Source organism: Symphodus melops, assembly GCF_947650265.1.
Source record: "Symphodus melops genome assembly, contig: scaffold_230, whole genome shotgun sequence".
NCBI lineage: Eukaryota > Metazoa > Chordata > Actinopteri > Labriformes > Labridae > Symphodus > Symphodus melops.
Window position 1 is genome coordinate 3576 of NW_027636750.1, and position 16425 is coordinate 20000.

Consider the following 16425-nt stretch of genomic DNA (forward strand, 5'->3'; position numbering starts at 1 on the left):
CTCTGCATGTGGTGGACACTGTAACTTCAGTGTTTAGCCAGCTCTGCATGTAGAGACACTGTAGCTTCAGTGTTTAGCCAGCTCTGCATGTGGTGGGCACTGTAGCTTCAGTGTTTAGCCAGCTCTGCATGTGGTGGACACTGTAGCTTCAGTGTTTAGCCAGCTCTGCATGTGGTGGACACTGTAGCTTCAGTGTTTAGCCAGCTCTGCATGTGGTGGACACTGTAGCTTCAGTGTTTAGCCAGCTCTGCATGTAGAGACACTGTAGCTTCAGTGTTTAGCCAGCTCTGCATGTGGTGGACACTGTAGCTTCAGTGTTTAGCCAGCTCTGCATGTGGTGGACACTGTAGCTTCAGTGTTTAGCCAGCTCTGCATGTGGTGGACACTGTAGTTTCAGTGTTTAGCCAGCTCTGCATGTGGTGGACACTGTAGCTTCAGTGTTTAGCCAGCTCTGCATGTAGAGACACTGTAGCTTCAGTGTTTAGCCAGCTCTGCATGTGGTGGACACTGTAGCTTCAGTGTTTAGCCAGCTCTGCATGTGGTGGACACTGTAGCTTCAGTGTTTAGCCAGCTCTGCATGTGGTGGACACTGTAGCTTCAGTGTTTAGCCAGCTCTGCATGTAGAGACACTGTAGCTTCAGTGTTTAGCCAGCTCTGCATGTGGTGGACACTGTAGCTTCAGTGTTTAGCCAGCTCTGCATGTGGTGGACACTGTAGCTTCAGTGTTTAGCCAGCTCTGCATGTGGTGGACACTGTAGTTTCAGTGTTTAGCCAGCTCTGCATGTGGTGGACACTGTAGCTTCAGTGTTTAGCCAGCTCTGCATGTAGAGACACTGTAGCTTCAGTGTTTAGCCAGCTCTGCATGTGGTGGACACTGTAGCTTCAGTGTTTAGCCAGCTCTGCATGTGGTGGACACTGTAGCTTCAGTGTTTAGCCAGCTCTGCATGTGGTGGACACTGTAGCTTCAGTGTTTAGCCAGCTCTGCATGGGTCTGTAAAGCTTTCTGCGTTCTAACCTCTCTCCATGTTTCATCTCCAACATTGATCCTAGTTTGAGCAGCTTTCTGCTGCTGGAGCTTATTAGAAACATGCAGAGGCTTTTTAGCTCGGGTACAATCACTTCTATCTGAAGCAGTTCCACTGCCCGCTTCCATCGCTGCAACACCTGTTCACCTGATAACTGCTCTCATATCTGGCAAACCCAGGGGCGTCCAAAACGGCCTTCAAAGCCCCGCCTACCTTCTCTGGTCCAATCAGATCCAGAGCATTCAGGAGCAGAATCTAAAGTTAGAAGGAGGACATACTGGCTGCTGCATTGTTGTCAGAGAAGCTTCAACACAGCATGTCCCCCCCCCTTACTACCTGGAATTGTATTTATGTTATTATTTTTATTTTTAAATCAGTTTTGGACTTTTTTTGACTTTTGACTTCTTGTTTTGATTCTGCTGCTGTAACGCCTGAATTTCCAATAAAGGATCCATAAAGTAATATCCTATCCTATGATCACACAGGAAGAGAGCAGCTCTCTGATTGGCTGACTGATCACACAGGAAGAGAGCAGCTCTCTGATTGGCTGACTGATCACAGAGGAAGAGAGCAGCTCTCTGATTGGCTGACTGATCACACAGGAAGAGAGCAGCTCTCTGATTGGCTGACTGATCACAGAGGAAGAGAGCAGCTCTCTGATTTGTCCTTTGAAAGAAGCAGTTTAAAAACAAGTTTCTGCATGCTTCCTCTTTGATGTTACATGAAACAACAGAGTGAACACACTCCTTAATACACACACACACACACACACAGTCGGAGGTGTGTGTGTGTGTGTGTTTCCTTCTTCAGGAACACACAGACGGAGAGATTAAGACGAGGAGGAAACATCTGAGGACAGACAGGTTCATCAAGTTCACCTGTGTCTCTGATGGTTAGGGACAACATGGAGTCCACGTCTCGTCTCTCTGAGCGTTCAACTCAACTTTATTTATAAAGCGCTTTAAACAGCCGTAGCTGTGACAAAGTGCTGAACATCCATGAAGAGCACAAACATAAAACACATGAGTCAAACACTAACAGGGCTAAAACAATAAAAACACTAAAACAGGAGTCTCATGCTGGGTTCAAAGACAAAGAATAAAAATGTGTTTTAAGATGAGTTTTGAAAACGGACAGTGAGGGGGCGTGGCTTATGTGCAGTGGGAGATCATTCCAGAGTTTGGGACCGACAGTAGAAAAAGCCCTCTCCCCTCTGAGCTTCCGCTTACACCTCGGTACCTCCAGGAGCAGCTGGTCAGCTGACCTGAGGCCCCGGGCAGGAGCAGCTGGTCAGCTGACCTGAGGCCCCGGGCAGGAGCAGCTGGTCAGCTGACCTGAGGCACCGGGCAGGAGCAGCTGGTCAGCTGACCTGAGGCACCGGGCAGGAGCGTAGGGATGGAGCAGCTCAGAGAGGTAAGGTGGGGCGAGACCTTTAAAGATTTAAAAACAAATAAAAGAATCTTAAAATGAACTCTGAAGTGAGGCAGCCAGAGGGGGGGTCATGTGCTCCTCTCTGTCGTGCTCCGGTTAGGAGGCGAGCAGCAGCGTTCTGGACTCACTGGAGCCGTGCGAGGGAGGACTGGCTGAGTCCAGCAGAGATGTGATGAAGGCGTGGATCACTGTTTCAAAGGACCCAAGTCAACGGGGGGGGGGGGGGGGGGGGGGGGGGGGGGGCCTCGGGTCACTTCAGTCCTGTCTTCATCTAAACGTCCTCGTGGTCACACAGAGCGCTCTGATTGGTGCAGAACAGATGACTGAAACACCTGGATGTCAGGACAAACCCAGACCAGTTCACCTGACATACTGTTACCCACAATGCAAAGCGGCAGGTCAGAGATGGAAGTTAAGAACAGCAGCGTCCATCGACTGGAGGATTTGAGGACGATATGAAACGACCTGGAGGCGTCTGAGCCAAGTGGCACATCACGCCGTCTCAGGTAAGAACACCTGACACACACTCGGAGCAGCTCGGCAGTTTGGTTCTGTTAAAGGTCAAAGGTCAAAACCAGACAAGGTCAAATGTGCCTTCAAGTATTCAGTTTTCATTCTAAAGAAATCTGTGCAGTCTCCTCACACACACACACACACACACGTTTCAGTCGACTCTCAGACGGCAGCTCAAGTTACAGGTGTGTGTGTGTGTGTGTGTGTGTGTGTGTGTGTGTGTGTAAACAGTCATCAGTGTGTGTTGTGTGATGAGAGGCTGACAGGAAGGGAGTGTGCTGCTGATGTCTTTCATCTGGAAATACAGGATTTAGGAAGAGGAAACTGCAAACACTCATTTTTATCTGAGCGAGCTCTTTGATGTTTCACCACCGACACACACACACACACACACACACACACGCACACGCACACACATGTAGACACACACACACACACACACACACACACACACACACACACAGACACACAGACACACACACACACACAGTGTTTCACCGTGACGATGCAGGACTTGGTGTGTGTGTGTCTGCGTGTGTGTGTGTGTGTGTGTGTGTGTGTGTGTGGCTACCTGACGTCCTGTCACACACACCTGGAGGGGCGGGGCTTTGGCGAGTGAGAGCAGGTAAAGCGTCAGTGTCTCGTCCTGTAGCCTCAGAGGAGGAGAGCGACAGCAGCATCCGAGGAAGGTGAGACAAAGACGTTTACCGTATGCTTGTTTAAAGACGGCGTCCATAGATGGACACGCCGCGAGTTTCTCTGCTCCCGTTTAAGGCGCCTTTATTCTGACGCTCCTCAGACAGAGAGCAGAACGTGTTCATGTTTGAAATGTTGTCGTCTTAATTCTGATGCTTTCGGACTGTTTGATTGTTCTGATCATTTTAAAGACCCGTGGCGTGTAGAGAGGTTCAAACAGTTTAAACAGCTGAGTCAGCAGTCTGCTTGTTGCCGTGGTTTCACACGGGTCAAGATGTCGATGAGTTTAAAGGAATTAGCATCAAAGTTTTTAATTCTGGTATCTGACAGCTCTACATCCAGGTGCTCCTCTGATTTAACCTTTCAAAATAAAACGGGAAAATCAAAACTGCTGAGTCATGAAAACATTCCCCCCGTACAGTGTGTGTGGATGGAGACATGAGCTAATCACACCTATTTGGTTTTTTGAAGCAGGCTGTAAACATGTTCATGTCTGCTGTAAAAACAGGCTGTTTGAATGGGTGTGTATGTGACTTCCTGTGCTGCTGCAGCCAGCCTCTAGTGGACACTCCAGGAACTGCAGCCAGCCTCTAGTGGACACTCCAGGAACTGCAGCCAGCCTCTAGTGGACACTCCAGGTACTGCAGCCAGCCTCTAGTGGACACGCCAGGTACTGCAGCCAGCCTCTAGTGGACACTCCAGGTACTGCAGCCAGCCTCTAGTGGACACTCCAGGTACTGCAGCCAGCCTCTAGTGGACACTCCAGGAGCTGCAGCCAGCCTCTAGTGGACACTCCAGGTACTGCAGCCAGCCTCTAGTGGACACTCCAGGTACTGCAGGAGTTTTTTTCAACAACAGTTTTTTTTTTTTTTTCTCAATTCAAGCATTTTGATTGGATGAAGGATCAGAGTTATTCACAATAAGGCGTGTAGCTGAACTGATTGACAGGTGGGCGCCGTGTAACAGTTTGTCAGGAGGCTCCAGCTCTCAGTCTGTCGTTAGCTTGACGTGTGTGTGTGTGTGTGTGTGTGTGTGTGTGTGTGTGTGTGTGTGTGTGTGTGTGTTAGCACTAAACAAACACAGGATTATCATTCATGTTTTCTTCAGAACGACAGGCTTTGCTCTTATAGTCGGGGTCGTGTTTGCGTTCACACATGCAGCTTCCCCCTGAAGTCATCAGGCGTTCTGTGCAGGTGTGAAAGCGGTTCTGTTCAGGCCCACGGCGTGCGGTCTGGGGTTCAAACTAAACTGTCCAGTCGAGCTGACTCGTGTCTTCTTTGTGTCTCAGCAGGACGATGAACCATCACTGAGCTTTAAGGTCACATCATGTCTTACCTGAGCTTCAGTCTGTCTCCCTCTGCTGGCCACTGTGAGAACAGCAGTGTTTCTCAGCGCTCTCGGTCCGTCCCCTTCCTCCTCTACCCCTCCACCCTGGACCCCTACAAGAGCCCACTGAGGGGCCCCGGGCTCCTGCCGTACCTGTCCCCCTTCCACCCCCACGGACACTTCAGCGTCTACGAGTGTCCCTTCGAGCCGGCGTTCATCCAGAAGCGAAACGAGCGAGAGCGTCAGAGGGTTCGGTGTGTGAACCAGGGCTACGCCAAACTGAGGGACCACCTGCCGGGTCAGAGCGCCGACAAGAGGCTGAGCAAGGTGGAGACCCTGAGGGCCGCCATCAGGTACATCAAATACCTGCAGGGTCTGGTGGAGCCGGAGGACGAGGGGGAGCCACCTGGACCGGACTGTGGAGGAGAGTCTGAGGGGGTCACGTGTTGAACATCCGACCTCCTGGGACCGCCGCCTTCCTGTTTACTTTTTCAACCTGAACACGCTGAGTTGGCGCTCCGTGAACGTCTGAAGAAGAGACGTTTAAAACTGTAGAGAAAACGTCCTGCTGTGGTAAAGATGCGTTCAACGGGTCCAGGATGCTTTTTCAAAGGGAACGTTTTAACGCCCAGGACTTCGTTTTGACCATAAACTGTAAATTATTATGAACACGTCTCGGTCTGATGTAAGAGGTTATAATGTTCCTGTGACGAGTCCATCTGCTGTGATCAAACAGAATTTACTTTCATATTATACAAAAAGGAAATAAAAAGTTCTGAGTGGTCGCCGTCCACAAACGACCCTTTGGCGTGCTTCTCTCCAAAACTGCATTTACACATTTTTATATTCTATAAAATCCTCTCCTCCATGTTCCTCTAACATGTCTATAAACCCCCCAGTGATGAGAAAAGTCCATCCTCTCCGTCTCCTGCCTGCTCAAACAGGCCGTTTGGAGACGTTCCCTTCATGACATCACAAAGGGCAGTAGCCCCTCCCCTTCATGACATCACAAAGGGCAGTAGCCCCTCCCCCAGGTGGGTGACCCTCCCACAGCTAGGTTTTGTTCTGCCCTCTGAGTCTGCCTTCTCACCGTAAACAATAGGACATGGAGCCAGAAAGCAGCGAGTACACCCGAGCCCTTCCAGAGAGGGGGCGTGGCCAGACACAGCTCATTTACATATTTAAAGCTACAGACACAGAAACAGCCTGTTCTGAGCAGGGCTGAAATAGAGGGGTTTATAGACATGATCAAATACAGGATCAGAGTGGATTTACAACAACACACTGATTTCACCTGAAGAAGAGGAGGTCATGTGATCTTTAAAGACTTCCAGTCATAACGTGCATTAACAGCTGAAGAGGAGGAGGAGGTCATGTGAGGATGATTAGCAGGTGTCCTCTCCATGTTTAACTGCTCGTGACCTGAGCAACGTTTGTCTGAAATATTTGATGGATTAATTCTTCTGCTACTCGAAGAGGTTTATTAAGTCAAATAATTCAAGCATTTCAATTGTAACTACGGTGGCCCTGAAGTTCAATTTTATATTCATATAATCACCATCTGATGGTTGCAGACTGAAAGAATTTGTATCCTGATGTTGCAGATTTGAATTTAAAACTTCTTCTCCAGTATTTGGTGCCTGTCACTTTAAAATGGTTAAAATTATAATATTAGAATCAGCTACAAACGTGTGATATAAGGTCAGTCTACACTGAGGACAGGATCCAGTCTACACTGAGGACAGGATCCAGTCTACACTGAGGACAGGATCCAGTCTACACAGAGGACAGGATCCAGTCTACACAGAGGACAGGATCCAGTCTACACTGAGGACAGGATCCAGTCTACACTGAGGACAGGATCCAGTCTACACAGAGGACAGGATCCAGTCTACACAGAGGACAGGATCCAGTCTACACAGAGGACAGGATCCAGTCTACACTGAGGACAGGATCCAGTCTACACAGAGGACAGGATCCAGTCTACACAGAGGACAGGATCCAGTCTACACTGAGGACAGGATCCAGTCTACACAGAGGACAGGATCCAGTCTACACTGAGGACAGGATCCAATCTACACTGAGGACAGGATCCAGTCTACACAGAGACAGCGTGACAGGATCCAGTCTACACTGAGGACAGGATCCAGTCTACACAGAGACAGCGTGACAGGATCCAGTCTACACTGAGGACAGGATCCAGTCTACACTGAGGCAGCGTGACAGGATCCAGTCTACACAGAGGCAGGGTGACAGGATCCAGTCTACACAGAGACAGGGTGACAGGATCCAGTCTACACTGAGGCAGGGTGACAGGATCCAGTCTACACTGAGGCAGGGTGACAGGATCCAGTCTACACTGAGGCAGGGTGACAGGATCCAGTCTACACAGAGACAGGGTGACAGGATCCAGTCTACACTGAGGCAGGGTGACAGGATCCAGTCTACACTGAGGCAGGGTGACAGGATCCAGTCTACACAGAGGCAGGGTGACAGGATCCAGAGGAGACACAGGAGTCAGAGTCAGGATTAAATATCCATCTCAGATTTAATCATCAAAGTCACATGTGAGGAAATGAAGCGACAGAAGACGGTTAGAAAAATAAAACACATTTTAGCTTCAAATATGAAGATTCATCCGCTCAGAGACACACCACACCAGGAGGTCCACATGGAGCCGGACCACATGGAGCCGGACCACATGGAGCCGGACCACATGGAGCCGGACCACATGGAGCCGGACCACATGGAGCCGGACCACATGGAGCCAGACCACATGGAGCCAGACCACATGGAGCCGGACCACATGGAGCCGGACCACATGGAGCCGGACCACATGGAGGGACTCCACCGGACCACATGGAACCAGAACACATGGAGACTCCAGTGGTCCACATGGAGAGACCCCCCTGGTCCACTCAGGCTCCGGTAGTGACATCATATGTAATATTTAATATTCTGTACTTGGAGTCAGCTGTTGGTTTCGTGTCCTCTCACGTTCATGAGAGACGTGAAGCAGAAATCCACCTGGACTCAGGAGGCAGAGCTGGCTCCTGATTGGACGGCTCAAACAGAAGAACACTTTTTATAACTTTAAGGAACCACGTCTTCAGATGGTGGTGACTCGTATCCTGACCCCACACACACACACACACACACACACACACACACACCCACACCCACACCCACACCCACACCCACACCCACACACACACACACACACACACACACACACACACACACACACACACACACACACACACACACACACACACACACCGAGCGATCTTTGGCTTGAAGATTAAACTGTGTGGGGAAACAAAGTGAAATACTGACAGACGATCAGGGTTCCTTTAAGTCGAGAGAACGCTGTTTGTCTCTAAACGTCCACTCATGGTTCGTCCTCTCGTGAGGACGCGGAGGCTTCTCTCAGCAGCCTCATGTTTTGGCACAAAGTCATGAGATGAAGAGACGAGGTGAGGGGGACACTGAGGGGGACACTGAGCTGTGGACATGTGACCCTGTAAATAAAAACACTGACGCTCTCCTCACAGTGATTAAGCCCTTCACACCCCGAGAAGTCTTTTACAGCTCCCAATGAAGACGCCCTGATTTGTGTCCCATAAGTCCATCAAGTCCACAAAGACAAAGCTGCAGAGACAAGCGTGGACTCCAGTCTGAGGTTGGACCCCATCAAAGAACTAAACAAGTCCAGTCAGTACAGAGTCCGTCCATCTGCAGCCTCTCACGACCATCGTCCTCATGCTGAACACAGAGGACAGCTCGTCCTCATGCTGAACACAGAGGACAGCTCGTCCTCATGCTAAACACAGAGGACAGCTCGTCCTCACACGTAGAGGACAGCTCGTCCTCACACGTAGAGGACAGCTCGTCCTCACACATCTCAGACGTAGAGGACAGCTCGTCCTCACACATCTCAGACATGGAAGACGACTGTCCTCACACATCTAAGACGTGGAAGACAGCTCGATTGTCCTCACACATCTAAGACGTGGAAGACAGCTCGATTGTCCTCACACATCTCAGACATGGAAGACAGCTCGTCCTCACACATCTCAGACAAGGAGGACAACGACTGTCCTCACACATCTAAGACGTGGAAGACAGCTCGATTGTCCTCACACATCTAAGACGTTGAAGACAGCTCGACTGTCCTCACACATCTAAGACGTGGAGGACAGCTCGATTGTCCTCACACATCTAAGACGTGGAAGACAGCTCGTCCTCACACATCTAAGACATGGAAGACAGCTCGTCCTCACACATCTAAGACATGGAAGACAGCTCGATTGTCCTCACACATCTCAGACACTCAGAGTGGATCGTTTGAGGACAGGTTTTTATAGTCAAAGTTTGTCCTCATGCGTCCTGGACTAGGACGAGGCGGCTGTACACCCGGGTTCGGTGCTGCGGCTGCAGGCAGTAGGCGATGCTTTGCTCCACCTCCTGGCAGCGCCGAAGGAACCGGCAGCGGTCCCGGGCCAGCTCCTCCCAGGGGCCCCGGCGGTCCTCCTCCTCCTCGCTGCAGCTGGCGAAGAACTCCTGAACGTCGTCAGAGAAACGAACCTGGAAACAACAGACGAGCAGGAGTGAGACAGAAGTCACATCAGGCGGAACCATTGATCGTTTTCTGATCGAAATCACGACTTCAGAAAACGTGATCACGTGATCGTCAAAGCCGCGGTTTTTGGCAGCGCTTCTCCCGACTGACCCAGGAGCCGTTGTTTCAGTTTACACACACACACACACACACCGTCTATTCTGTCCCTGTGTGTGTGTGTGTGTGTGTGTGTGCGTGCGTGACTTCTTTAGCCTGACACACAGCTCCACAGATAGCTCACAGTTTTCCTCCAATAAAGAAGCTGAAGTTTCTTTGTCCAGTCTTTAATAAAAGAAGCTGTAAAACTAAACATAAGTTATCCATCTCATATGCTAAACAACTGAAAAGTCCGCTAGCTTGATGCTAACGTCTATGGGAATTTGAATAGGAATGCTAGCGGTTAGCATAGCGGATGTATCAATTGTTGTCTCACGTAACTTTATTAAACATACTCAAAATAAACAATGAAAGACCTGAACATGAAATGATGCTCACAGGTAAATGTTTGAAGAAAATATGGAGACATTGTTAGCTTCTCTTGTTTCATAACTTCTGTGAACTAAGTCACCTACGGCAACCCCAAAGGCCCAAAATATATATCATCACTTATCATCAGATTTCTACTGACACTAAAAACAAGAACATCACGTCTGTGTGTTTCTTCTTCATAAATCTGAAATTAATTCTTAACTTTAGTTTTCAGTCTATTAATTTAGAGTTCTGGCATTTAAAGTGTTAACTGGTGTGATGTCATTTCCTGTCATGTTTGTAAATGTTACATTGAACGAGCTGGATTTGAAGAAAAATCGTGATAAAAAACGAAATCGCAATTCAATCTTTTCCTACAATCGTTCAGCCTTACACAGATACACACACACACACACACACACACACACACAGATACACACACACAGATGCACACACACACACACACACAGATACACACACACACACAGATACACACACACAGATACACACACACAGATACACACACACACAGATACACACACAGATACACACACACACAGATACACACACAGATACACACACACACACACAGATACACACACAGATACACACACAGATACACACACACACACAGATACACACACACAGATACACACACACAGATACAGACACACACACAGATACACACACAGATACACACACACAGATACACACACACAGATGCACACACAGATACACACACACACACAGATACACACACACACAGATACACACACACACACAGATACACACACACACAGATACACACAGATGCACACACACACAGATACACACACACACAGATACACACAGATGCACACACACACAGATACACACACACAGATACACACAGATACACACACACACACAGATACACACACACACAGATACACACAGATACACACACACACAGATACACACAGACACACACACACACACACACACACACAGATACACACACACAGATACACACACACAGATACACACACACACACACACACACACAGATACACACACACAGATACACACAGACACACACACACACACACACACACACAGACACACACACACAGATATAGACACACACACACACACACAGATACTCGTTTGTTGTGCAGATATGAAACATTTCACTTTAATGGATGTGATCATGACACCTCATGTTATTCAGCGACACGCCCGTGTTATCATGTGTCCACGCAGCAGATCAGTCATGAGGGTCAATCATTAACAGAGAGGTTCAGTGTGACTGCCCTGAGTCATGATGAACACACACACACACACACACACACACACACACACACACACACACACACACACACTGAGCTCGCCGTGTTTTAGAGAAAGAAACTCTGATGTCACGTCACCTCTCTTTGTTGTGTTTGTTTGACATTTCCTCATCAGCTCTGTGATAAAGTCTCTCTCTCTTTAGTTAAACCCACGAGGACGTGCAAACTGTGATCCACACACGCCGCTCGCCGCTCCACAGGAGGTCAGACGGGCCGCACGCTGTACTGCAGCCAGCAGAAACATCTGAAGAAGCTCATCGAACTCGTTCACACCGATTCTATCAAATCTGTGAGACGTCTCCGGTGTCTGTCCAATCATGGACCATGTCATCGTTCATACCATCCAATGAAAACTCCCCCCCTTCGTTACCGTGCGGACTATTGAGCGCACCTGGATATAAGACGCACAGGCTCAAAATAAGTCCATGTGTTTGTCCATATGTAGGACGCACAAGGTGTAACAGAGCCTACTGGAAATCCTTCATCCAACACGTCTGTAACACGTCTGTAACACGGCTGTAACACGGCTGTAACACGTCTGTAACACGTCTGTAACACGTCTGTAACACGTCTGTAACACGGCTGTAACACGTCTGTAACACGGCTGATGAAAAACATCACTGTAACACATGTCACACTAAACAGTCCCTTCACTGCCTCAGAGTCAACTTTAGTCGGCTATTTACGGTACTTTAAAGTTTCTTTGCAGAACTTTATAAAACACAAAGAAGAATTAAAGTCAAAGTGAAAGTAAAGACGCTGACCTTTTTGATTTTGCTGCAGCTGTGGGAAGCAGACGAGGTGCAGAGTTCGGAGAAGCCGCTGTCCAGCCTCTCCTCGGCCTCCTCCTTCCTGTACTCAGGCGGAGAGGTGGGCTGCTGCTGAGCGGAGCGAGCCGGACTCTGGGAGCTCCTTCTGAGCTTGGCTCTGGCCCGGGGCGCTGCCTCAGCAGGAGCTCGAGTCCTGATGGTGGCCTGGAAGTTAAAGGGGCTGTAGGGATCCGAGGAGCAGCTGAAGGAGCTCAACAGGCGGAGGCTCTCTGCCTCATCCACCTCGCTGGCCGAGGTCGAGTCGTCCCACGTGTCGCTTCCAGAAGGAGGGGAGGAGGAGGGGGGGAGGTGAGGGGAGGAGAGAGGGAGCGAGGTCAGGTCAGGAGAGGAGTCGGGGGTGGACTGGGTGGACGAGAGGGGCGTGGACGAGGGGATAGTCCTTGGTGGGGTGCTGCGGGTCTGCAGGCGGGCGGTGAAGTTTCGAGGGTTGTACGGGTCTGCACTTTGACAGAGTGAGTTCCACAGCCGCTCGGCCTCAGAGTCCGCCTCGCTGTCCGAGTCTGCATCGTCGTCTTCATCGTCCTCATCAGAGGAGTCGGACAGATCGGACGAGCCCTCGCTGTCAAAGCCATCATCATCATCATCGTCATCACTGGACTCCCCGTCTGACTGGCTGCTGGCGGCGGCGTCTTCGTCGTCGCTGCAGGGGCAGCCCATGATGAAGGCGATGGCCTTGTTCTGGCACGGAGGGTTTGTGAGCGCCATCGCCTCCACAGACTGACCATCCTCCGCCGTGACGTCCTGCTCGTCTTCTTCCCTTTCTTCCTCAGCTGGCTTTCCTGACGTCGACTCGCCCTCCTCAGCAGTCCCGTCCTCCCTCCCCATGGGGGTGCTGGCTTCAGTGGACTGAAGCTCCTGCTGAGGCAGCTCTTCACTCGGGGGCTTCACCATGTACTGGCACATCTGGACATGCTCCTCTTCCAGACTGGAGTAACCATTGTCCTGGTCAGGGGTGAGAACTGCCACCTCACTGCAGGGGGCGGCAGCTCCTGATCTGCTCAGGTGGTTACTGAGGTGCTGGTCAGGTGTGGATGCCTCTGTGTTCTGGGCTGTTTGAAGGCCTCCATTGTTGGCCGGCTGGTCTTTGTGGTCAGGCGGTCCAGTGTTTTCTCCAAGCGTCCATCCCCTGACGGCGTTCTGGACAGATGCAGCGGTTGTTTCTGCAGCGGAGGCATTTGTGTCGGCCGCTGGTTGTTGTGGACAAAGCAGGTCTGACCTCTCATCGGCTCGGGACACGTCTGACATCTGCCCCTTCTGTGAGCTCTCACCCCCCCAGAAACTGCGCCACCACGTCCTGCTTTTACCCCCATTGCTCTTGAGGGAAGAGCCGACTACCTCGGTCACCCAGTCCTTTTCCCCGGTTGGATTTATTTCCTGAGATGACACCAAACCCAAGCGAACATGGCCGAGAAAAGTCCTGGCAGAAGATAGATATCCCACCTGGGTCTGCTGGCAGACATTAAAGTCAACTTCTTCCCCACCTTGAAGGCTAATTTCCCGCAGAGACTCAGGAGTGATCCAGGGCAGAGTCCCGCTGTCTGTGGGCTCCAGCATGCCGGCCGCTCCGTGCTGCTGACAGCGCAGGTAGGTCAGGTGAGCACCCGGATCCAGCTGCCGGAAAAACTCTCTTTCTTCATCCACGAAGCTGTTCTGAAAGTCCCCACTCATCCAGCCGGCTCCTCCGTCAGGCAGCGCCGGGCTCCGGGCTCGATCCGGGAGATACCTCTGGAGAAATGACATCGCGGGCCTGGACACCACGGAGAGCAGGCCGATCCACGAGCTTTCCTGGCTGTGGAGGCCGGGGGAGGGGACTTCATGCCCGGCGGGAGAGGACGAGCTCTGTCCGCTCGATAGCTGTCCCTCACTGTTCATACTTCTGAACATTTTAATCAACTCGAAAGTGCAAAATAGTGATAATATGAAAAATAACCTGAGCAGCAGGATTCAATCTCTCTGTCAGTTCAGCTGCTAATCTGACAGCTGTCACACTGTAGGATTGTGCAGCCCGGGCTAACAGGAGCAGCTTGATGGAAAGACTTCAGTCCTTTTATTCAACATTGTCTTTACTCGGAGCTGCGCACGCGACCAGCCGAGGGAACCCGGGAAACAGCCTCCGCGAGCCCGCTGCGCTCATGGCTCAGCTTCTGTCTGGAGGAGAACTTAGTGAAGACGGGGACCGAGCTGGAGAGCACACACACATCTGAATCCCGGTGTGAAGTAAAGTCCAGTTCGGTAGCATGAAGACCAGCCATGTTGACTCGGTTAGAGATCCGTGTGGAGTCGGAACCGGGTCCTCCTGTCGGCTTCCAACGGCAGCCGGCGATGCTAGCAGGTTAGCTTAGCATAAAAAGCTAGCTCGGCGGCTACTTGTCAATCGCGCGACGGTGGATTTTAAATATCCCTTTAAAACAACGCGATTCATTAACTTCTCTGTCAAGTTTAGATTATTAACTCTCCTCGTGTTGTTAATTCTGTTCGGGTTTCTACTCTAAAGTGGGATTCCGCCGTCGTAGCGCGTCCGTATGTCCGTCTTTACGCTGCAGTTTGAGATTTCATCAGACAGTCAAGGGACCGACGCAAACTACTCGACTTCACGTTCTACGCAGAATCTGCGCGCAGGGAGCGTCGCGGTGTTACCGAACCTTAAAAAAGCGCGTGACAGCACCGCGTGCGCCCTGCTGCTCTGTTACATAATCCAAAGTGAGTCCAAGGATCACTCCCCATGTGCACATCTTCAATACAGCCACGTGTTTATCAGCTTGAGTCTCCCACACACACACACACACACACACACGGTCCCTAAATGAGACCCCGAGCTGTGTTACAGGCTGCAGGATCAACAACATGCATGAAACTCTGATGTCTTTAAATACATTTACATGCATTTTATAAAGTCACGTTTTGAGTATTCCTTAGAGAAAAGCTGTGTGTACATTTAACTTTCATATTTCATTTTACTTTCAGGTTAAAATGTAGATAATCATATATGTTTTATGAAGTTTAACTCTCTGTATATCCCTAAAGCTTTTAAGCACATTTCATGCTTCTTCCCAGAGGTGGCCCTGAAAGTTAACTGCACAAATATTTCATGATTGCAAAAAAACAACAAAAAAAAACGCAGCCAAAAATATTTCAGGTAATTTAAAGGTGTGGACGGGGGAGTAAGGAAGAGACGGGTGAGGAGGGCGAGACGAAGAATGTGCAGACAAGTCGCTGCTTGGTGATAGAAAGAAGAAAAAACAAGGTTTACAAAAAGAACTCGATAAACTATTTTTTTCAGTTCAAGTTTATTTTGTAGTGCAAATAATACAAAACATGTTTCAAAATGAAAGTTACACATTAATAAGAGCCCGTGGATCAGAATCACATTTTCATTAGCTTCAGTATTTACAGTACATTAAGATTCAGTTCACTTTGAACTTACATTCTTCTCCCCGGGGGCTCAAACTCCTCCCACCTGCACTGAACAACGCCGTCACATCAACACGGAGCAAGACTGCTGCAGTCACACGGCTGGGGCTGCTTTTTTTACTTTCATATATTTGACTTTTTAACAAACACTTTTTATGGACTTCATCACGTCCCTGTCCCCAAAACGATCAATACTTTAGATAAAGGCTGTTCAAACAAACCGGATTCACCTGAAAGACCCCAAACGGTCCTCATGGTCACCTGTCATGTCTTCAGTCTGTGAAACCTGAAGAGGAGCTTTACGGCTATAATCAATCCTTATTAACTTACAGTGGCCATGATGGAAATCACCTTTAGTCTCAACTAGATCAAAATCAATGATTTATTCAATCTAAATATTCCACCTCCTGTTCAGTGTGTGGATAAAGAAACGATGAGCAGCCTTTAAACATGTTCATGTCAACACGGGACCTAAAGGAGACTTCTTGTCTTCTGCAGAAGGCCTCTAGTGGACACTCTCTGAACTGCAGCTGTCTTATTTCTTGTCCTGGTTTGAACCCTTTCTGAGGGCGAGCGCGTTGAACAGTTCAGACGGAGAAGAGTTTGTTTCCTGCACTTTCACCCCCTCCCTCGCTTTGTCTCGTCTACAGCGCAAAAACAAGGTGCAGGAAATCGCTCCTTTAAGATTCACTGCAACCTGGATTAGTAGAAACCCACAGACGCAGCTTGTTTCAAAATGGCCACAAAATCTTTCTCAAAAAAGAACAAAAATCACA

The 16425-nt window shown here is 49.5% G+C and overlaps 2 protein-coding genes across 5 annotated transcripts; one reads left to right on the forward strand and one right to left on the reverse strand.

Annotated features, from left to right (window-relative positions):
• Window positions 1-3537: 3537 nt before the first annotated feature.
• On the forward strand, window positions 3538-5680 carry LOC306819099 (achaete-scute homolog 5-like). Of its 2 annotated transcripts, none has more exons than XM_079372850.1 (2): window positions 3538-3658; window positions 4954-5680. In XM_079372850.1, exon 2 carries the CDS (start codon window positions 4992-4994, stop codon window positions 5439-5441), a length of 450 nt encoding a protein of 149 aa, XP_079228976.1. In that variant the 5' UTR covers window positions 3538-3658; window positions 4954-4991; the 3' UTR covers window positions 5442-5680. The 2 variants fall into 2 exon arrangements, with proteins under 2 accessions (XP_079228976.1, XP_079228977.1); XM_079372851.1 differs by having other exon boundaries at window positions 4957-5680.
• Window positions 5681-7520: 1840 nt separating this feature from the next.
• ppp1r15b (protein phosphatase 1, regulatory subunit 15B) lies at window positions 7521-14973 on the reverse strand. 3 transcript variants are annotated; one of them, XR_013778486.1, is made up of 3 exons: window positions 12173-14973; window positions 9262-9578; window positions 7521-9230 (listed from the first exon to the last, which is right to left on the reverse strand). XR_013778486.1 is itself a non-coding variant. In XM_079372853.1 (2 exons), exons 1-2 carry the CDS (start codon window positions 14120-14122, stop codon window positions 9372-9374), a joined length of 2157 nt encoding a protein of 718 aa, XP_079228979.1. In that variant the 5' UTR covers window positions 14123-14973; the 3' UTR covers window positions 7521-9371. The 3 variants fall into 3 exon arrangements, 1 of the variants encoding a protein (XP_079228979.1); XR_013778487.1 differs by having other exon boundaries at window positions 7521-9057; window positions 9089-9578; XM_079372853.1 differs by having other exon boundaries at window positions 7521-9578.
• Between the last annotated feature and the right edge of the window lie 1452 nt (window positions 14974-16425).

What these genes read in the sequence shown, in the direction of transcription:
- LOC306819099 (XM_079372850.1), top strand. Translation starts at nt 4,992, where the DNA reads ATGTCTTACCTGAGCTTCAGTCTGTCTCCCTCTGCTGGCCACTGTGAG.
- ppp1r15b (XM_079372853.1), bottom strand. Translation starts at nt 14,122, where the DNA reads ATGTTCAGAAGTATGAACAGTGAGGGACAGCTATCGAGCGGACAGAGC. An exon ending in GCTGCAGCAAAATCAAAAAG is followed by an intron (nt 9,579 to 12,172) that starts GTCAGCGTCTTT and finishes TGTTGTTTCCAG; the next exon opens with GTTCGTTTCTCTGACGACGT.